Here is a 22,372-nt window from a genome sequence, read left to right on the forward strand (position 1 = left end):
TCCCAGGAAGATTGGACGTCTAGCATCATTCAACACCGTACGCTTGTGTGCGAACCGCGCGACCCTCGAACGATTCCCTGGCACATCATCAACTTGTCTCGATTATGTACGTATTTGTGCCCCGCGAAAAAGGCCGTTCTGACTAGTGATGAAGTCTTGATTGCTAAACGTCCGACCCGCCCCGCCTCCGCGACCACCCGGCCGAGAGGGAATTAGACCCATGCGCCAGCTCGCCAAAGGAAGGGTGTATGCTTCCGCGGGACCCGCTCAACAACCAAGGATATGGCAGGCTGACGTTGAAGCAAACCTGGTTCCCCAAAGATTGGCCCAGCGCAGCGAATTTGCCAAATGGAGATTGGGGGGTTGACCACGAGTTCATCATGGCCTGGCATCCTGCAGCTCCGGCAGGTAGGTGGGACTTTTGGCTGCGTTTTGACGTCGAATGCGTCCAACCAAGCGCAAGACCAAGAGTCTCATTCGCTGTCGATGTGACCAGGCGATCGACCGTGCAGATGTGGGCATATGTATGGTGATCATACTTCGTGGCGCGGGTACCCTTCTCCTTTGTGCCAGCATCCCGCCGCCTTCTGCGAACTGCCGCGCAGGCTTTGGTCTGCACCGCGCATCGCGAGTCTGCACCCAGCTTCCTAAATTGAAGAAGCGAGCTCAGCACCATCGAGCAAGCCGTTTCTCTCGTGCTTGTCTAAGGTCGCCGTGCTGTCGCCAACCGCAACCATCCGCGACTTGACGCGCTTTTATACGAAGTACGGTACCATGGTCCGAGCAACGGCCCAGCGGCTGTCATTCGCGACTAGTAGTAAATTAAAAGCTTGTCCGTTCCCATTGCCTGCGTGGTGCCGATTATGAACCAATTGGAAGTCGGTGATCCGCCGGGTATCTGCTTGCTGCTCGGCGGGAACCAAAGTCTTGAAGACATTCATCTGCAACCTGCCCAAAGCATTACCTCCACACGCCTCTCGTGTTTACGTTCATTTAGACTCCAATGCGTCATCCAGGGAGCACCAAAGTTGCAGCTATCTGACGTTGCGGAATGGTTACGTGGAGACAGATATACCGCAGCTCTTCAGCTTCTGCAAGAGTATCAACCAGTGCTGTTGGTGGCCTGGTGCTTTCCGAACCACTATGAGCATGCGCTTCCACCACATTTCCTTGGTCCCAAGCACCATTTACGGGCTTGGGCTGGCGGCAAGCTGGGGACAGGAGCGGAGTGGGACAGGCCCGAAACCAGCCCCCTCTGGCGGGCTCGTCGGAGGGGCGAAGCCCGCTTCTCAGTAGGCCAACGTCTATTTCAAAAGCCAACTCCGTTGTCCTTCTCGTCGCATGTACGAGGTTCATTTTCTTTCCTTCTTGGGTATCGTCATCCATTATGAACAGCGCTGTAGAGAGAGCACTTATCCAACAAGCATTGAAAATATTCAGGCATCTACATCGACATCCAACGACGCCGTCGCTCCGCTCGCACCGGCGACCTACTTTCTCATGTCCTTTGCAGATAGGATACCAAGACTATGTCATTTTGGTCCGCTAGCTCGTACACTGAGATCCAGACATGAGCAGCATGGGACGAGGGGCAAGGGGCAACGCGCCCTGAGGTTGTGAGCCACTGCAAAGGGCTACGTACTCTCCCGGAGCAGGGCTGTCCAGGGGGTCGCAGGGTCATCATGCAAGAGGAATCAGGGCTCGTCCATCGAGCTGCTTGCCCAGCCATTGCGCAGTTGCACCTGTTTGCTAAGTCTACTGTCAGGTAGTCCCGCTTCGCTCTCTAAAACTACAAATGCTGATGAACATACTGCCTACCTGTTGAGGCGGCGCCACTGCTGCCAGTTAAGCATGGCTGCTGACGCACATTTGACACGCTCCCACACCTGACGGACGGCTGCCGGCCGCTACTTACACCCCGCCTGTTTCCTGGATCCGCGGTCAACCACGTTCAAAGGTTCTTGGCCCATGATTGCGTCGTCGCGACAGAGGCCAGCACCATAAGATGGAATGGGGTTGTAGAGAAGCAGCTGCCCATGCCATCGTCCGCGCCTTGACAGGCATGAGATCACATTCCGATCTTGGTTGGTTTGTGACGTTGCGTTCGTGTCATGGGGTTCCATTGCTGTTCCCCCACAAAGGGAAGGGCTGCAGCGCCCCCTGGTCCCCCACGGGCGTTGTCGTTGGACAGACGATTGTGGTTGCGCCAGTACCAGACAAGAACAAGCCATCTGGAGGGGTTGTGTGTCTGTAATCCAAACACATCCAATGCCTCTGACCAAGACGAGCCAATTTCTTACTCTGCACCGGTGATCCTTGGATATGGAGTTTTACCAGATTGTTCATGATCCTCTGGCGGAAGGCCGGGAAGGCGCTTTCAGTGGCGGCGCACTCCATCCCAAAGGCGGTAGGGTAAAGGGGCGATTCTTTCAATGACAGATATGAGATGTCACATGGGTAATGACAGCCCTTGGTTGGTGGAAGAGAGCCACGCCATACCATCCTTTACGCTTGCACGGCGGCTCCCCGGAGTCAAGAAGCCGGCCGAGATCAGCGAAGGAGGAGGGGTGGAGCACATGAGGGGTGGCTTTGACTCTGGCGTGCTCAGGGCCATTGAGGCTATCTGCAGGGAAGGGAAGGGCCTCATCACGATCATAGGAGATGAAAATGGTTTAGCTGTAGATTTGGGCGCCTCCCAAACCAGTCCCCGGCATGCCTCGCCAGGTGCTGGAGACGAGATGAGCTACACGGTGAGGCTTTGAAGAATTGCAACAAATTTCAGCATATCGCTGTGACGCAGACCATTGCGTAGTGTCTGACTTGGCGTCTGGGCTAGGAAGACAATCGTAGTAAGGAGCGTTCCATTCATTGCCCACGAGCCCGGCTGGCAACTGTCCCTGTTCGGTCAAAAAATCCGCGGTGGCCGTCTCACGGACCGTAGTGTCTTAGGATGAGGGGACAGGCCCTAAGTTCTGCGATGTGCGGTACTGGACACGAGGGAGGGGCTTCAGCAATGCTACATGAAAAGGTCAACAAAGCTGCTAGAGCTTGTGTCTCAGGCACGCCTCTAGCATGGTCGGGATTCAGGCAGAATCAGCAGGAGCCTTGGCTGGCCCAGGTTTGGTTAACAAGCAATGAACATTACTGCTGAAGAGGGACGAAATGAACAGGCTTCGAATCTCAGGCCCTAACCCACTGTTCAGAGCTCGCGGCTGGTCTTCACGTAACGGGAAGCATCAAGGATCGGGCTGTGCCTAGTGCAAACGTGAGCAATGCGCACGATACGGGTGGCAATGGGATCTGAGCGTTGGTCTTACTGCAGCTCGAGCTTTTGCAACTTAAAACCCGAATTCATGCCAGGTTACGACCAGATTGAACGACGACTTGATGTCTTTGAAGCAGCACGAGGTGGAAGAGCCTTTGATGGGCCGGCAAATGCTAGCACGCTGGTATGAAACAAAATCATGTTTGCCTTTGATACCATGCATGGGACGATGGCTATTCAGTGCCCACAACGTCTCCTTGTCTGAACAGTGAAGGCAGCATTCTAGGATACGTCGATGGGGCACTATGCCATTGCACGCTCAGTAATCTGCTTGAATATGTTTCGCGAGCTTCGGCTATTCCGTTCGTGAAACGGGCTTTCGAAGCGTTTTCGGAGCCCAACTTCATCGGTAACTAATCAACCGTGAAGAACACACTGCAAAAAAGCCAGCTCACGGCTCATCCTGAAGTCCCGAACCCCTTGTCGTCGCTGCATTGATGACTGGGTGCATTACACGCATCGCTGGCCAGAAAGCAGTCCTGCCAGATCGTCACGTCGCAAAGGGTTGCGTAGGCGAGGCTCGCGACCTAGAATCAGACCAAATCCCCAGTGCTCCTCGAAGTCGCCGTTAGCTCGTGAGGGGCGGTTGCGCGTCCCGACAGTCCGTCCGAGACAAGGCAACGTGCGTGTGTTTTGAGTTGTAAGAAGAAAACGGCGACTGAGACATGACGAACGTGGCAGGTACGTACCTGGCTCGGGGCCCTCGGCTTTGTGCCACAAGTTGAGTCTTGGCTTCTTGTTCGGGACTAGCGCCATCCACCTCTCACGAGGGCCTTGAGTGCGAATTGTGGGAAGGCACGACGGGCGAATGGCAGCGCGGGCGCCGGCGATGGGGGTGGGATATGGCAGGCACGGCACAGACAGGAGCCGTACCAAAGTCAAGTTGACGTACCCTTGCCTTGACGCAGCAGCAGCATGGCTTGTTTTCCTCAATCCTCAGCCATCCACACCAGACCCGTGCCAGTGCCTCGCTGCGACCTGCCATGCGCGTTGCGCTTTTGATGAGCCAACAGGCTCCGGCAACAAGGACCTTGCATGCCCTGACCGACGGCCCCGCCGATCCCGCCTTGTGCCGCTTGCCAGCAGTTCCGGCCTGTGCTTAAGCCAACCATGACCTCCATCGAGGCGCCCACCAAGGCTTGCCACAACTGCCGCCGTCAGCGCCTCCGCTGCGACCGCTCTTATCCGCACTGCAACAAATGCATTGCCGCCGGGAAGGAATGTCTTGGCTATGGAAAGCTTTTCCGCTGGACCGGCGCCGTGGCCAGCCGCGGCAAGCTGGCCGGCCGTACATCTAGTGCCCCTATTGATGCCCCCGTTGACGATTCATCGCGGCCCCATGCGCGCTCAGAGCTGAACGCCTCATCGTCGACACCTTCAAAGTCACCATCGCCGCTTCATGGGGCTCGTCGAGAGTTTCCAATCTCTCCGCGGTCGCGGGCCGAAACACCGCTGGCCGACCAACTCGGCGCCGCCGCCGCAAGCACCACGGACTTGGCGCCGGAGGATGCGCAGCTCATTCCCCGCCCTCCGTCGACCGATATCTCGGTTGTAGGCAGTCCCTGGGTACTTGTAGACCCGCTGTTCCAAGACCTGGAACCTTCAAACAGATACTACCTATCGTATTGTAAGTCTACCCGTCCTCACCATTCATCCGGCTCGGGACACTGTATTGGACTGCACCGCTGACCTCCAGACAGTCACGCAAAGGCTTTGCAAGGACCTGGTCTCTCAGGATCATCCGGAACGCAACCCTTTCCGCACCTTGCTACCGCTCACGCGGGCGCATCCTTTGCTTCAACATATCATTGTTGCTGCCTCGGCAGCCCACATGTCTAACCTGGTCAGGGCTTCACACGCCTACTCTAATGATGCGAACCAGCTGCTTATCGCCTCAGAGGTAGAGGAGGCGTCCGGACGGGCTTATCGCGATGCGCTCGTCGCCAAACACAAGGCGCTTAGCCTTATGCGCGATGCCGTGCGCGATGTTGATTCCACTGGCGGCGACGTCATCCTCGCCGCGGCGCTCTTCTTCATCAACGTCGAGCTGATTGAGTCTGGAAAGCATGGATGGAAGGCGCACTTGGAAGGCGCCGGCAGGATCATGTCGCTGCTCCAGCCTGCTCTCCCTGGTAATGAAGCCCTGAGAGATTACATGCTTTCAGATTGCTTTGTGTAAGCGGCGATACCTAAGACCTGCGTCGGTAACTTGCTGATCATTTTCAAGCTATTTTATCCTCGGTTCTGCTTTCATGCCCGCAGCGGCTTTCGACACTGGATCCTTCTTCCAACCGTCCCAGATTCCCTCAATTTTGGGTAGGGCTGCTGCCAACAGCTACCTGTGCTGCCCGCCGGAGATTCTCGCTATTCTCCATGCCGCGTCTCAGCTGTCTAATGCGAGCACTGATGCGCACTCTGAGGATGAAGTTCGTGCCGCCGGCTTGGCGCTGATACAACGAGCGCAAGCCTTTGACATTGATGTCTGGGCAAATGATGTTCGCAATATCTCTTACCTACAGGACGCACCTATCCAGAGCCGCATTCATGCTGGTTCAGCCCATCGTCTGGCTGCTTGCCTCTATATTCTCCAGGCTATCCCGTCATTGAGCGAGATGAAAGGCCACGACGAGGTTGCAGAATCTCTCAGTCGCGACATATTCAAGCATCTGTCAAGTATTCCGGAAGATGACCCCAACTTCAAGGCGACGACTTGGCCCACGTTCATTGTTGGGGCCGAGGCAACCGGACGCGTCAGACGCGAGTGGGTGATGAATCGGCTCCGACGTCTGGTCGTCTCTTGTCCCTGGGGTTTCTTGTATACTGCCATGGATACTCTCCAAGTGATTTGGAGCCTGGATGGCCAAAACAAGGGCACACGAAGTTGGGTTCAGACACTCAAGGATCCGAAGCTGAACTTCTTGATTGTCTGAGATTTCTACCAACCTGATGGACGATAATTACGGCACTGCTGCTCACGATTGTGCACGATATTGTTGGAAACGTTCATGGCCGGATGACGCATTGTTGCAGCCCGGAATGGAATTAAAAGCCATGGGCACTGAGCGCAATCCGACACAGCGGAAAACATCAGTGTCAAAGCGACTTTTGCCAACAAACAGCCTCGGCACAGAACTTCTTCACCATCCAATGTCTGTCTTTCTCTTATCAAGTGCTCCGTCGGAGCGGTGCCTTGATCGTTTCAGCATCCTCGAGGATGAACATGAAGGTGACGATGGGCTTGTTCTGTGCAGGCCCCTCTTAGTGGGAATGCTCAAGTAACCTATCTGAACGCCATTGCAGCTTATCGCCATCCTGGATACGGCCTCAAATGGTCTTCATGGCTCTTCTGGGGCTGCCGGCTACTATAGGGTGCTGGAGACCGTACTGTGGGACACAGTACACAGGTTCGTTGGCAGAGCATGCTCACGATCGTGCGCCTTGCATCGATGACACCAGATCTGTTTCCTGAACATCGCCTACCGATACTGAAGACGGAGACGACTGGATATTCACGGGATCAAGCCGACTGCTTAGTTCCGCACCAGCCTTGGTGCAACCTCCGGCCTCCCCCTTGGCACAAGGAACTTTTCGACTTCGGCATCTGGTACGGCTCATCGCAGCGACACCTCAAGGCCGTGGCGATGTACTTGAATGCATTACTCAGATTCTTCGAGCAGTACGGCGACCTAGAAGGGGATGTCGTTGAATTGAGCGTCCCGTACATCCTCCACGTGTTTGACCGGCTGGCCCAGCTGATGCCGCAGGACTGGCAGGGTTGTGCGCTGTCTATCGCGAACGCCATCAGAGCAGAAGCGTACAGCACGAAACAGCAGGAACTGCATTCCCAATGCGCCGAGAGCGCTGTCGTGGTGTCCGCCAACAAGGATATCGGCTTCGGACAAACCGCAACACAAGAGGAGACATTGTCGGGAATTAGCCGGAGGCTTGCCCAGCGGTCCTTCTGACCCCGACCTTTGCAGACGACCAGGCTCTAGTAATATACGGGGCAAGACTGATGCCGAGGATTGTTGATCAGAGGCGCGATAATCGGTGGTCTCTACCTGAGACCCTGACAACCGACTACGGTGACAGGATGCTCCTCATGGACGTATTCGAGATTGATGAGCTGGACAATAACGAAGGTCTTCCCGACTTGCGTCCCGCGAACATAGATCGTGAGATCAAGGAAGCATACACCGCTTTCTCCCCGTGGGCAGCCGGCGTTCCCGCAACGGTATGGACCGGCATGTGGGGATGCCCTGCGTTCAATGGCGACCCCGGCGTCAAGATGCTTATTCTATGGATTGCGGCATCTTTGGCCGGAATAAACTCCGCGTTATATAGGACACCTCAACTTTATTCCTTCGTCTCACAATTCGAAGACTTGATCACATAGGTTGTTCTACTAAACACGTCGCGATGGTGGACGGACTAAGGGAGTTGTTGCAACATATACCGCGCGCCACCGAACGACTCGATGCATTCGCTGGTTGTCAAAGGCTGACCAGATGTCAGAAGCCGGGCTTCAGAATGGAGAGGTTGTCTGACAGCTGCAATAGGACACGCGCATTGCGATGTTTCCACAACCTGTTGTGTCCCAGATCTGAAGGCCCAGCAAGCCGTTCGCAGCAGGGTCACCCACCCCCTGAAGACCGTCATAGACGCTGGCTAGTCAGCGCTGGTCGCCTGTTGCGCCTCTTGGATATTTGCCGTGCATCATGGAAGGATCTAGCTGCCTTGGAGCATGAGTGAGACAATGAGTATGCTGTAGCAGATAAAAGCATGCACTTCGCTCCATCAGCATTCTCCCGACATGTACGTGCAGTAAGACGGGAGACATGGAACTCGGAGGTCGAGTTCCTTCAGATCTTTCGGACAGCCGGCAACCCGCAGCAAAGCTCTGCCTCCTACCATGCTTTCAGAATACTCCAAGCCAGGTCGGGATGTCATGTCCAGACCCAGCCCGCGGTCATCTGACAGCCGTCGCCGGGAGGAGCGCCACATCCGGCCCCTCAAACCACGGACGTGACTACATGTTGTGTCTTCCACTGCGGCCAATTTCCCGTGCGAGCTTTAGTGGAGCTGTGGCAATGCTACGCAACCCAGATGCCGTTTACCAAGGCTTCGCAGCGTCTATATGTCGAAGTCCAAAGAAGTTATCCGCCGGCAGGTGAGAGTGCGCGCTGTGAAGCCCCGGAACATGCAAAAAACGGCATGCGTCTTTGGGGCCTTCGCTCTAGTCATCGGTCTCTATGCGTGACGCGAGTTCGTGGCTCGGGCTGTAGCCATGTATCGGTGCGAGTGAGCGACTGCGGACCTGAGTCCGACCACACTGTGCACCCACGGCTAGGTGCACACTGAGATGCTGATGCGGCTCTCGCGTACCTACACGTGAGACTGTCAATCAACTTTTGCAGTCGCATATCTTCTTGCGCCTTATCTTTTTGGCGTCATTTGCCTCATGGCTTAGCTGCGTTTGTTACGAACTCCCATTACGTCTTGACTGTGTTTCTTTTGGCTTGACTGGCGACAGGCAGCCGAGTTGCGGGTATCGAATTTTCTCAAGTTCAACTCATAACTAGGTTCCGATACAATAGAGCCAACCTCTTCTGATCGTTTGCCAGCGAAGCTAGAATTATTGATACTGAGTTCAACTTATGCATTATAAGCGTCGCGTGTTCCCCAACGCACACAAGCTTTTCACCACGTTGACGAGGATTCACACTACAAACAAGCTCCTGGCATGACCGAGAGACTTGAACATCTTTTCGCATCGTCATATCGCTGCAGCAGTAATGCTTAGACTCAGCTGAGTGAGAGTCTCAATGAGACCGAGGATGCGGCGGCGTAGTTGATGCCTGAGTCTGTAACGCAACTACAGTTTCTCTCACGTTGATGCGCGTGTTGGAAGAACGTGCACCTCTGAGAAACGCGACGGCAGACTGCGAGAGGGAACAAATTGAGAGAGACGGCTGTATGGGGGTCTTCCTTCCACTCTCACACAGCTCATCTTAAAGAGGGTTTTGTTCCTGTTTCTGCCTTACTTCCCAGTTCTGAGAGGGCTTCTAAGCTATGGCAACGTGTGTGTGTAGAGTTCACAACTGCGCATGAGAATCAATTCTGATCTCTTTTGAGTGAGCGATTGGTTAAATTTTCACCTTTACATGCTGTTCTCAGTCCCAGTCTTCTCGTCACCAATTGTCTCCATCAATTGGACTACCGATCCCCCATGCCCCCGATTGCTCGCGATGAGCACTCACAACCACCGACACACCATGGACACCTCTCAATTCTCCTGATACAAAAAGATACATTCTCCTACAAGAGAGAGCAATGCCAGAGTCCTAATTTCCCGCAATTTGAACGCACAACGATTTCAGCTTCGGTAGGCACGGCACGGCACGGCACGGCACGTCGGGCACGAATGGACACGCCTCACCTCGACGCAAATCCTAGCTTCGTTCGGACTGAGAGGCCTCCTACTAGGAGCGACACGTCAACAATTCTGTTCTTTGTGCCGCATCGATATTTTTTCCCCCGATGGCTATAGCATTCGTCACCAGCATCGCCTTGGAAAGGTGTACTTGGCAGCAGGGCTTCCCATGACTTCAATCATTGGGTCGTCACCTTGGCCTCGCCACCAGTCGAGATGATAGGAGGTCGCCTCCCGGCGCCCCGGTGAGACCCAATGACTTTAGGCGCCCGACGATCAGACTGCAGCCAAACTTGACGCGTCGTTGACGAACATCTCCACTCGCTGCAACAAGGGGCCCTGTCATGCCGCCTTTCTTGTCTAGTAGTTATTCGGTGAGCGCGTTCAGGTCATGGAGCGGCCCGTCCCGGCGACCGCGTCGCAGCCTCACGGGCCGCTCGACACGGTCGCTGCAAGCAAGCCCTGCATTTCGTCATCTACTACGACTATTATTACTACGTATATGCGAGCAGCTTCACGTGCCCGCTACGGGGCACCAATTCGTTTCCTATCACCGTCTCTATCGGGCCGCTGGGCGCCATCCATCCCCTTCCCTTTGGCGGCTAGAGATTGGCCACGCCCACGCCACACCGGCAGCAATCTTGGAGCCCTTTTTTTCTCTTCGATGCCAGCTCAACGGTGGTGGGGAGACTGGCGATCGTATCGCTCGCGCGCGCGGAGTTACACAAAGAGCGGCTCACATGTGATAGATAGAGTGACAAGACCGGCAGCACCCGCCCGTCCGCCCGCCCGCCCGCCCGCCCGTCCGCTCTGCATGCGCTGCCTGCATGCCGCGGCAGTGAAGGGGATGGTCGGCGCACGTCAGAATATCGGAGAAAGTGCTGCCGGTCAAGCCTAATCTAAACGCACCGGTGAGTGGTGGAGTCGGGGGGGGAGCCGATGACACGCTGATGGAGCAGTATGTTGTTGCATTTTGGGCTCTCTCGCAACCAACTTCAGTTTGCCTGATGATACGGTAACGGCGCGATGCGAGGCCTTGTCCTACATTTCCGTAACACCCTACAGTCAAATCACCATCACATCATCAGGCGCCCCCCCTTCCCCCCCGTGAAAACATGTGGTTGTCAAATGGGACTCGGAGTCCGGACCCCCTACTACTACTAAGACAGGGACCCCAAGTCGTATAATGGAAACGACAAGCAGGTTTGTGCTCGGTTGCCTTGCCGGCCGTCTGTCGATAGCCCCCCGATCAGCTTCGCGGCCGACGTCGGTGCCGTGTTCCAGCCCAGATAAGACGAAACCTATCTGAGCCCTGTCAATGACATTCATTTTGGGGGGAGGGTAACGCAGAATGGTAAGTGAGCCACGGTCTGAAACTGGTCCCGTGACCGATAGCGTCGAGCCTCGAACCTATCAGTAGCCAGCGGCAAAACGTGCGTATGCGTGTTTGTGTGTGTGTTTGTGTGTTTGTGCCGGTGTGCGTTGTGTGACATGCCTATGTATGTCTAGCGGGGACAGCAATCGAAGACGTGTTCGATCTCGGAAGCTCTCGGTTGAAGCAGAATCGGAAAGCGGTTCTGTCTGTCACCTATGACGTACAATATCCTTGGTCTGTTTGGTCGGCGTTAAAGAGACAAGGCGACCCTTGCAGCCGCCTAACTTGTCGCCCCTGACGCGCGCTTCCAGAATCCGTTCCAGCGGTCCGTCCCAGCCCCCCGGGCTTGCCGCGTTCGCCTTGCCGGGGCTGCGTTCCGCTTGCCCGGGTCGACGACAAAGAGTGTTCCAAAGGCGGTAAGCTCAAGTACCCCCCGTCGTACCCTCCCTACCTTGATCGATCCAACAAGGGAAGGTGAAAGAAGTGCAGTTTTCGCACGTCACACGTGGGGGCGGGGAGCGGCGCGAACAAGGCTGCTTGCTGGTGGTGGTGGTGGTGTGAGTTGCCTTTTTTTTTCTTGGATTCGCGACCCGTTTTTGAGCCTCAAAAGTCGAGAAGACAAGAACGACACCTCTTCCCAGTGCCCCCCTCCCCACCGAGTCATTGCACCGAAAAATAAATTGTTTGTCCCCCCTCCGTCATGTGCTCACCTGGCATGATGAGATGAGCATGACACGATTGCCTTGGCCCGGTCCGAGATGCCCAAGGAAGGATCCGCCCGCCGCGCGAATGCGGCGCGGCGGGCGAGCAGGGCGTTGGCAATGCGATGATGCGAGAGAAGGTGGCTGCCGGGGCGAACCAATATGCACGTGCATGATTAAAATGCATGCCACAGCGCACGGCAATTGCCATATGGAGGGTTTGCGATAAGCAGCTGATTTGATACAAGGCCAGGAGTTCGCGCACAGGGGGGAACACATGTGCAGCGCCGGGGCTGGAAATGTCATGTATACGGCACCATGTATTGCCATCTTTGTAGGGAGGTAAGATAGTACCTCCCTACCGACCTGCAGGAGGTAGGTGAGGTTTAGTAGTATATTACCGAAGGTTCCTGATCATCTCATGCGTACTTGGTACCAAGGCAATCAGCCATTGGTCGGGAAATACTTCCCCATGTAGCACCAGGAGCCCTTCCATACCGAAATGCAAGAGGTGTGCGTGCAGCAGTGAAGGCTTGCATGCATGCATACCTAGTGTTAGTATCGTACCAATCCCTGACCTCGACAGGTACGAGAACGGGAATGCGGCCACCAGTCTAGGTTGCCTGGGCTTCTGGCACGGACAGGGGCTCTTGTGTAGTACCCCGTACCTAGTCGGACAGTAAGACAGCCTGCCACCAGCGCTGTCGACCGGTGTCGGAAGGAACCCACCCGGGAGCGGTCCATCCAGCGCGCGGCCCCCAATTTGCTTCGTACGTACCTGAATGCACGTTTCTCCTTGCTACCGCGAATCGAGGCGTCGATCCTGGCAAGGCATCGCGCTGCACTCCGCACTCGTCAGGTGCTTCATCCCGACCTGATCCCAGTCGCTCGCGTCCGAGCCCTGTGGGATGCCGATCGAGAGAACCAGACAAGCCAGCCAGTCGCGCCTGCCCTGTCCGGCTTCATCTGCCCTGCGGCTCGCGACTTCCCCGGCTGGCTGCTCCTGCTGCGTAGGTAACTTTTACTTCCCCTCGCTCCTCCCGGCGGCCCCACGAATTGGGCAGGGCTTGCGCTCCGAGTCGGGTCGGCGGCACCTTCCGTCGCTCGCAGTTCATGACAATGTGCCAAGTATTACTTCGTATACACGCTACCAAGGCATGTCAATGTGGCATCATCACGCAATCCATCTCGCCCACTTCCCAAGACGGCATGGACAGGCGAGTGAGAGAAGAGCCTGCGTCGGATCCTGTCATCCCGTGCACCGAGCGAGCCGAATCGCAGCAGACCCGCGTGATCGCCGGCACGCTCGGTTCCCCCCCGTCAGGAACGAAGCAGGAGCGACGACAAAAAAAGACCCCCCACGGTCCATCACAAGGCTGTAGGACACCAGCTGGCTCAGCTTGCGCGTCGTGGGGTCACACGGGCCCCCCATCTGCAGAACTCTCTGCCTCTGCGCCTCGTACATACACAGCATGTACAGGGAGTAATGAGCTTCGTCATAGATAAACATGCACCAGCTGCTGAGACATTGGAGATCGAGCCTCTGATTTGCAAGGGGGGAGCTTGATGGCTGGTTGCCTTGCGTTAGTACTAAGTGGCGGCCCCCGCTTGTGTAACCATCGGTTCGTGCGGGCCGCCCACGCGCGCGCGCAAGCTGCGAGCCGGGAACGCACGACGCCACTTCCAATGAGCAGCAAAAGCCACGAATCGATGGACAGGTTTGCTATGCATGCAGACTAAGTTTTTCCCCCCTCGCAACAGGCTTTTGATTGAGCCTCAGATATTGTTTCTGGCTTTTTTTCTGCCATGTATGATATAAACCTGCTGGTGGTTCGGAGCGTTGCTTCGCAAATGCACCAGTTTTTTTCTTTCTTTCGAAACGATGCTGACATTTTTTCTCTTTCATTGACCCTCTATGCACCGAACATGGATACCAAACCCCCGTGCCTCACCAAAGATCCCCGTCCTTTTGGACCACGGGAGACGAAGAGACCCCTGAGAGGCGGCAAAACCTCCGCCACCCGTTTGCCACAGGCCGTCAGCCTCCGCGCCTTGAGTCGCGCTTGTCACACGGCGCCCTCCCTCCCTCGCTGCCTTCAGCCTCTCGTCGCCGCTTGCCTCCACGAGGTCTCCATCGCCTTGTCCGTTGCCTAATTTCTCGTTACCTCGACGCGTGCAGCCTGGCATGTCACTCGTGTTCACTACTTAGGACAGTACTAACCACTGAGAAGAAGCACAACCCCGGCGAGGCGGGCGTGCGTCCGGCTGTGTCCACTAGTGCGCGGCAAAATTCCATACAATCCATACAAGAGCACACCGACTTTCTTCTCAGGCCACGTTATGGGAAAGAAGCAAGCAGAGCGGAGCTTGCTACGTATCATAACGGAACGCAGCAGCAGGGATGAGTGAAGAGTGCAAAGCAAAGCGCACATGGCCTGCCCCCACAAGGGCAGCAACGTGTACAGTACACGTGCTCAACACACCGGTTTTCCTTGCCTGCCACGCCGGTCCCCCGTCGCTTGGCCACGAGACAATCGCCGGTGTGGCTGGCTGTTGTGCCGTTCTCACCACTGTGCAGATCATTCGAAAAAGTGCAGACCCCGCATTCAACGACACTCCTCCGGGCACACGTCAGCCGCACGACATCGTTAAGTGTCTTGTGTCTACCAACGAAGTAGTAGTTTTCTTCTGCTACTCGTACATACTGTGCAACCATATTATACGGTACTCACTAGCTACGGAGTACATACTATCTGTCTACCTTATGCAACCCCACTGTGAGTGCCCTGAGTCGGGCAATCATGCATTCCCCGCCGACGCATGTATGTACGTAGTACATGCATGTGCATGAGGCATCAGGTGGCCAGCCAACAATTGGTTGGAGTGGGCGGCTGGCCGAACCCCGCAAATCCGTCTCTGGCTGCGCTCCACAAGCCCTTGATGGCAGGGACAGGTTGGATCACACAGCGTGACCGCCTTGACTGCGTGCGTCCGAGTACCAACTAGTTCATGTCCCAATATCAACCCGGATTACTACTAGATACTAGTAGCGAACACACAGCCCCAGCTCCGACGTCGCCAAGCCAGCAGGAGCGGCAGCATCGTGCACTGTCGCACACAGCCGCGTCCTTCCCTGCCGCTCACTGTTGAGTGCTCTCTTCTCCTCTCAGGCGGAATACACGGTGGACAAAGGGAAGTGTTTCATGAGTCAATCTAGTTGCCCGGCAACGTTTGTAGTGCGTCAACGCGCACCTGCATGTCCACGCCCCGACGAAACACGATATTGGACCATGGCACTCTGGCCATGTGGCAGTGACGGCGTAGCTCCTCCATTCGCAGTCGCAGACAACAGCCACTGGATTGGGCCTGACTGTGTGCTGCTGCGATCCCCCCTCTCCCCGGTAAACGTATATTCAGATGGGCCTCCACGGACGTAGCTCCCCTCCCCCCGGTCGTGGCGCTGCCACTGCCGCGCAGAAGGCGTCTGTGGGCCGAAAGCGACTATGCTGGAGCGTCGTGTTGTCCATACAGCAGCTCGGCTGGTGCTTGAGTTCACTGACGATCGCCGTCAAGTCATGTACTTCGATACTTACTTTGGGACAGCTGTTCCTGGCCACCATCTCAACCCGCCGGGGATGGGGACCAGGAGTCCAGCGCGGGGTGACAACGGAAAGCCAATTCAGCAATGTCAGCTGCCTCTTTCGTCGTCCACCTCTATTTCCATTGGCGTGGGTCCGGGGTCAACGGTGATGACGCCGCCCGCATCTTGATTGTCGCCAGGCAACCCATCCAACTCAAAATCATACTTCGAATCCACGCCGAACCGACGCGCCTTGTCATCCCAGGTCAGCCACTTGCCTGAGTCGGCGATCCTACGCCCGATCCAGAGAATACGCTCCTGCCGCTCCAACGTCTTGGAGGCCGCCTCCAGATACCGGTCCGTTTCGTCGAGCTTCTCGTTACCGAACCAGCCGTTAGGGAAGAAATCCTCGGTAAAGAGCAGCCCGCGCAGCGCGTAGTCCTCCGGCAAGGGAACAGGTTCTTGACTCTTCTTTTCCTGGCCGGGGAAATCCTTCGTGTCGATTCTTGGCTCTTTCTTTATTGTCTTGAGAAGATAGTTGAGCATCATAGAAGTAAGCTTCCAGGGGTATCGGCCCTCGAGATGCGACATGGCTGCTGGAAGTTGGGACATCCGAAGCATGAATACTAGTGTCGTATGTATGAAGCTCAGCGTATTCTTATCTCCCCACCTCCGGAGCACAATCTCGTAAATATGCACCGCGAACTGCAAGGCCTGCTCAAAGCTCTCATCGGGATCCAAGTCGGGCTCCGTTACCGACCTGTCATCAGCCTCGTCGTCTTCTTCTTGCTGCCTTATTAGTGCTTGCATCAACACATTCGAATCCGCGCTAAAACCCAATAGCAAGCAGCAAAGAGAGATGCCCACGTAGTACCTAACCATCGGTTAGTATAAGAACTAACGCGCAATATACCAATGCGACTCATCTCACCCCGCCTCGAGCCAATTAGAGTTAATACTATCGTCGAGAAGACTTAAGAACTCATCCATCGAACTTTCTAGTTGTTCCTTTGATTTTCCAGAAAAGAAGATGCCGTGCACGCGAACGTACGCGGCATCTACGGCATCAAGCCGTTGGGGCGAACCGTTTAAAAGAGGGTCAAATAGCGTTAAGACGCTTTCTCGCGCGCTAGGGAACGGGATCGGTACGCAAAGCGACTTAGTATAGAAGTATAACTGCTGTAGCGCATTGGGTCGCGCCAAAATTGCAAGGTGATGGTAGAGGCGGCCAGTTGTGGGTGACTTGTCTGATGCCTTGCTGTACCAATACCTCGAAACGCCTGTCCACGTCTCTCTGTCCCGAATATCATCATCTTCGATAGCCATTCGATACCTACCGAGGTCGCCGAGGCATTCTATCCACGTATCTTCAAAGGCCGGCACTGTTTCGTACAATAATGCCATCATGCTGTAGGCGATGTAAATGAAGGTCAGCATGTGCTCCAGGGAGTCGGGGAGCTTATGGCGAAGAAGCTCCAAAAAGGAATGGATGCCATGGCGCCACATCCTCGCCGGCATGGCGTATTTCGAGGCGAGCCGCCGTAAGGCTTCGCTAGCAGATGGATGCTGGCTGGCCAGGAAGAAGTCGTGATGCTCGTGGAGTACCGATCTATGTAAGGCGATGAGAGCTTGATATTGTTCCTGGCTGAGGTGCTTCGTCTCTTGCGTGCTATCATACTCGATACACTTTGACTCAATCATGACCAGGCCTGCGTAGATGCCCTTGACCTCGGCGACTAATTGCTCAGGGGAGATGGGCCGTGTCTCTGGTTGCCTGATCATCTCCGTCACCGAAGGGGGTTCAACGGGCGAGCCGAGGTCCCGTTGGGGGGGGCCTCGCTGCTGGGTCCTGTTCGGAGGGGATCGCCGTGAGTGGGTGGACGTGAGCTGAGATGGCCTGGGCTGTGGCGTCTTAGGCCGTGCGTCATCATCAGGGTTGTAAAGGTGACGAGTGGTTGGACGGTGATGCTTGGATGCGAAGCTGCGGTTGAAGTCACTCGACTCACTCGGCCTCGCGCGACTCCGACCTGGCGTGGGTGGGGATGAGCCACGCAGCTGGGCCACTGAGGCTGGCGGAGAGCAGAGCTTCTTGTTGCTGCGACGGTGGTAGCCCTCGGATTGGTCCTCGGGATCCTCATACCGATCCAGCCCGTCGGCACGGTCCACCGAAGCCGGAGTGCCGGGGATAGGCCGCTTCCTGGTTGGTCTGCCGGGGCCGGTGGCCTCGGGGGACCGGGCTGCAGGGTGTGATCTGCACATGCGCAGTCAACACCACAGGAGCACCTTAAAATTGTCCATGGCATGGCATGGCACGGCGGGACAGCGGGAGTGCTTACTGGGTATTGTTGATGGTGATGTTTTTAAAGGCCTTCTCGATGTCGGCGTCATCAGCAAGCGTGGGATGGCCAGAGGCGTCGGCGCGGACGTGTGCCTTGAAAGAATCGAGATCCGGCTGGATCTCGGCCTCGCAAAGGGGGCAGCTGCTCCGGACTGCACTCTCTTGCCGAGCCGTTTTGCGCAGATGGTGAACCCATCCCTTTGTCAGTCGTTCCATCGCCGGCGTACGAGGCTGAGTCGAGGACGGGTAGTCGCAGGACGCGTCGGGCGAGAGAGGGAAGTCAGGCCGCGTCGTGTGGCACTCTCGATCTGGATCTGGATTTGGATATGGACACGGGTTCGTGCGGGGGGTGGATGCAGAGCCGCAAGTCCTTCCTCGACTGCGTGTGTTCGACGACAATGGTTAGCAAACGCAATGGCAACAGGAACAGCGTTCGTGGCTCTTTTTGGTCAACAATGGTTCGCAGCGTCGCCAGCGAGGCAGTCAGGATGAACGGGTCGCGGGCATTGAAGGGATGGGATGGCCGGAGGTTGTTTACTTACTCGAGGCCCAGGGCACGCTGCCCGGCTGCCGTCAGATGGCCTCTCGGTCTTTGGCGCTGGTTGAGGCCAGAGGTTGGTTGCAGGATTGTAAGGGCAGGGATGACATGCATGTACCATGTACAATGTGCCTTGCAATATCGCGGTCGCACACGTCGGGGGGGTGCCACTGGAACGCCGAGGGGTGGGGTGGGGTGGAGTTCTAGCAAACCACCAGCTGTAGGTCGCCAGGAGTTTGGACGCCTCGCAGAGCCTCAAAAGAGTCTGAAGTTGCGTGAGCACCACCACCCACGCATCGCATGCTCTCTGATCAGCTGCGGACTTTGGTGACCGACCTTGCCAATAAGAATGCAGCGGGCAGATCAGATTATAACATGCACGGGCGCCGCCGCAACTTCTGCTTCGTGCCGCCGAACTGGTTCTTGTACCTGGTCGTGGCCCGCCGGATCACGTGCTCGCTCTGGCGTCCGTCCACCGAATCGAGTCGCTTTTGGTTGGGTCGGAGAAGGATAACAAAAGACGTCTCCCCGCCAGCTTGCTGGATCGTCACCCTCGTCTCGTTGGACTTTTGGTCGTCCAATGCTTGTCGGCTGACGGCACACTCTGCACAAAAAAATACACATCGTCAGCCGCCCCGCCGCAGTGACGTCGCCCGAACAGGCACAAGACCTCGGACAGGTATAAATAGGCTGGAGGGGGAGGAGCAGGAGGCGGCGGGAGGCCATGGCCCCCGCGAAGAAGCCGCGAGCCACGCTTGCCTAAGATCTCGCGAGTCACGAGTGTCGGGCGCCTTCATTCCGGACACGGTCGGCGCAACACCCCAGGCCTGCTGGCCGTCGGCGTGCATGTCCTGTTCTGTTTGGGGTCATCGGACCGACCGCTGCCACTCGGCCTCCCCGAGCAGAATGTCGCGAGCGAGTCCCGCCAGCACCGCCACCGGGCCGCCAGGAAAAGCGATGACGATGAAAGCCTCCACGCTCATATTTACGCGCTCGCAAGTCCACTCACCTCGGCGATGTAGCTGAGTAGATGGCAAAGCCTCTGTTGGTTTGTCTTGGACGCTGTAGCGTGTGCGCGCGAACGAGTGGGTAGTTGTATTGCCGCTTTCTTGAAGTTGAATCATACATGTGTTGTATGTGCCTCCAGATCTGGCGAGTCCATGTCAAGTTTATATAGATTTGCAAGGCGAAAAGCCGTTGCCTTTCACTCCCAGTGAGTTGAAAACAACACTGGACAACCTCATCACGAAGTAGGTCGCATGTCAGCCTTCTCATCCATCCCCCCTGGAAGAAAATAGCCCTGGGTGGCGCGTTGCCCCGGACGAGGCATCCTCCTGCCTTCCCAGCTTTGCTGCGTGAGGCCAGCCAGTGTCATCCTCAACGTTTGTCCGCGCACCCTGTCCCCAGACACTTGGGCCCGGCCCGGGCCGCGCACTTGATGGAAAGCGGCCTTGCCGTCACGCACCCCAGCTTACTTCACAAGAAAGGTATCGGCAACTCTTCAGCCTCACGAGTCACCCCCCAGACTGACCTCGAGCTTCTCTAAACTACCCAACACACCATGTAGTCAACCGCACTACATCGTCCGCGATGAACGTCTCTACAAGCATCAGCGAGCCTGATCCTAAGCCGCTTCAATCAGAAGCCTCGAGAAAGCTCAGGCCCACAAGTGTCTAAAGCACAACCTTTCCCTTCCTCGTGCAAAGGGCTTACAGTCACTTGCCGCAGGCACGGTCTCGCAAGCCCATTCGGCCCGCGTTTGGTCTCTGCCAACGACTTTCCAAACCATTCGTCTCAGCGACTCCAACGCCCTTGCCCTGGCGACCTAGCTAAACGAGCAAAAAGCTATTCTCGTCTCGAGGCGTGTGTGTCACCACGTATATCTGTCTTGGCTATGGCGATCAGCGAGGCGCTTACACCCTCTCGTCTCGGCCTGTCGCAGGGCAATGGGTGGCCGAGAGCGACTCCCTTCAGGCAGCCACATCTGGAGCCCACGGACGGTTGCTCGGGTCCCAACACCGTTGCCAGTGACCCTTTTGCGTCCCGGTTGGGTGATCAGTTCCACGAGCCATACATATCGAGGCAACGACATCATCTCTTCTCTCACCACGCGTAGCAGAGAAGCAGGGCGCCGCCTCAAATACACACGACATGGTGCACCGAATCTTGCCACAGACATTGAGCTCATCCATGCCTACGCCCCTGCTCACCGGTGCCTTTGTTCCCAGTTCTTGACCTGCAAGAGCGCTCTGATTAGCGGGCGTCGCGTGTCCCAGTTGCCGGGCCTTCTATGAGGCTTCACCAATGAGAGGGCGAGCCCTGAAGCCTAAGGCATTGCCGCGTCTCAGAATGAGGCGCCTAGCGACGGAACTGGAGTTTTCGTCCGGTTGGTTGTTTAGCTCTTATCGTTTCGTGCGCGGGAGTGCGCCTTCGTCGTGGGCGTAGGCGTAGTTCGTAGCAGTCGTATTGAGATGCTGTACTACACACGACTTTCGACGGAATCTCCATGTATCATCATATATCGTCTCTTAAAGGCACTGCCTACGAGAAGCTCTATCGCATAGAGACGACAATTTCATTGACAAACATGCAATTGATGATCTTTCATTACCTTGTGAACATATACCATATATCTCAATTTTATCATTTGGCGACCCTCTAAGCCATTCTGCACATCTGACTTAATTGCATACTCGAAAATCATATCCCCGTCGTCTTATAGCTGGCATACGCGGCTTCTCATATCTAGCAATATGGCAAGCATAGCACGCTCTCAGTGTAAAAGTCAACAGCACCGATTTTGCACACCAGATGTGCCATGAATACTTTCCCTGCACTGGTGACACTTGTATGAGTTTCAATAGATACTGTGCGTGGCAGTTCGCTTCTACCTCTCCTAAAGGGGTGCGCAAGTGGTTGGGCATTGAACGCAAGGGCCATTCAAACCCAATGGTTGTCTACTGTCGTACGTCCAACCGTACCCGTTTACCATTCCGACCAGGTCTGAACCAGCATGCTCTGTGAGTAGAAGCTTCAATACTTTGATCCCTCGCTTATAGATTACGCCATACCATAAGTTGTCTGCCTTGATCCCGATGTGCGCTCACATCCTTGGGGCGATGTGATGACAACACCCACATCGAAATCGTCGCATGTGATCATGTGACTGGGTATATACCTGTTCCGACGTACGACATGCAGCGCCTCCGTCCGATATTCGTGATGACACAAAGCTTCGCATGCATGCGTCTGAGAAAATAGGCACGAGAAGTCGGCACTCTGAGCGTTGCGGTGGAGTTTTCAAAGTGTGAGGTACGAGACGCCTGAGAACCTGCAATGTCACCCGAGAGACGTATGAGGAACTGAAGGGGACTTATTCGATGGCACAGCCAAAATTAACTGAACGGTGTGTCACATCATACTTGATATCATTTCTAAGCCCTCTTATAATCGAAAGTATATATGGCAGAACACAGCTTAAGGCTAGACGGCTTCCCGTAGACATCGAAGACATCTCAACAATCATAACGAAAACACGGGGCTTAAGATCCACGTCTGCCGCGAAGGCGCTCTTGTCAGGTGCTGTGCTGCCCCCCCCCCGGGGACGAAACTTGTTACAGACTTGGCATCGATGCCCGCGGCTTCCCCTTGACGCACTGACCCCGACGCCAGAATATGTATGTGCTGTACGTCGTACACTCGTTCATCCCCCGCGCTACATGTAGGGACACGGGGCGCTCATGCGTCTGCTTCCGGATCAGACAACGTTGAGTGGCACTGCAGGCTTCTTCCATGCAACAAGAGCAACCGCAGCCTTACAAAGCGCTTCCACAGGGTAGCCTAATGGCAAAACATGGCGTCTCCCGGCCGATCAACCGTCAGACCGAAGAAAAGTCGAGAGCGAGTCCAGTCCTTGAGGCGTCCGCCCACCATGAAACCAACCTACTACCGGATGTGCAAGTTCAGACCGGGTTGTCGCCCGCGTTACAGCGTGACCTTGTCGGCCAATCGATCCGGAGAACAGAGGCTTCGAAAAGGAAGGCGGACCTCCGGATGCGTCCACTCCTCCTAGCTACCTCACC

General features: G+C 55.9%; 4 protein-coding genes across 7 annotated transcripts; 3 read left to right on the forward strand and 1 right to left on the reverse strand.

Moving 5' to 3' along the window:
• Positions 1-4,435: 4,435 nt before the first annotated feature.
• JDV02_000466 (uncharacterized protein) lies at positions 4,436-6,255 on the forward strand (the record flags this gene model as incomplete). Its single annotated transcript, XM_047981274.1, has 3 exons — positions 4,436-4,952; positions 5,026-5,500; positions 5,553-6,255. The coding sequence occupies 3 exons, from the start codon at positions 4,436-4,438 to the stop codon at positions 6,253-6,255; spliced, it is 1,695 nt and encodes a 564-aa protein (XP_047837232.1).
• A 16-nt stretch (positions 6,256-6,271) lies between these two features.
• On the forward strand, positions 6,272-6,604 carry JDV02_000467 (uncharacterized protein; the record flags this gene model as incomplete). The annotated part of the gene is made up of 1 exon (XM_047981275.1): positions 6,272-6,604. The coding sequence occupies one exon, from the start codon at positions 6,272-6,274 to the stop codon at positions 6,602-6,604; it is 333 nt and encodes a 110-aa protein (XP_047837233.1).
• Positions 6,605-6,771: 167 nt separating this feature from the next.
• Positions 6,772-7,290, forward strand: JDV02_000468 (Poly(ADP-ribose) glycohydrolase; the record flags this gene model as incomplete). Its single annotated transcript, XM_047981276.1, has 1 exon — positions 6,772-7,290. One exon carries the CDS (start codon positions 6,772-6,774, stop codon positions 7,288-7,290), a length of 519 nt encoding a protein of 172 aa, XP_047837234.1.
• A 7,234-nt stretch (positions 7,291-14,524) lies between these two features.
• On the reverse strand, positions 14,525-18,930 carry JDV02_000469 (uncharacterized protein). 4 transcript variants are annotated; one of them, XM_047981280.1, is made up of 4 exons: positions 18,295-18,930; positions 17,751-18,131; positions 16,346-17,665; positions 14,525-16,288 (listed from the first exon to the last, which is right to left on the reverse strand). In XM_047981280.1, exons 1-4 carry the CDS (start codon positions 18,402-18,404, stop codon positions 15,523-15,525), a joined length of 2,577 nt encoding a protein of 858 aa, XP_047837238.1. In that variant the 5' UTR covers positions 18,405-18,930; the 3' UTR covers positions 14,525-15,522. The 4 variants fall into 4 exon arrangements, with proteins under 4 accessions (XP_047837238.1, XP_047837237.1, XP_047837235.1 ...); XM_047981279.1 differs by having other exon boundaries at positions 17,751-18,926; XM_047981277.1 differs by lacking the exon at positions 18,295-18,930 and having other exon boundaries at positions 14,525-17,665; positions 17,751-18,293.
• Between the last annotated feature and the right edge of the window lie 3,442 nt (positions 18,931-22,372).

Source organism: Purpureocillium takamizusanense, chromosome 1, assembly GCF_022605165.1.
Source record: "Purpureocillium takamizusanense chromosome 1, complete sequence".
Lineage (NCBI taxonomy): Eukaryota > Fungi > Ascomycota > Sordariomycetes > Hypocreales > Ophiocordycipitaceae > Purpureocillium > Purpureocillium takamizusanense.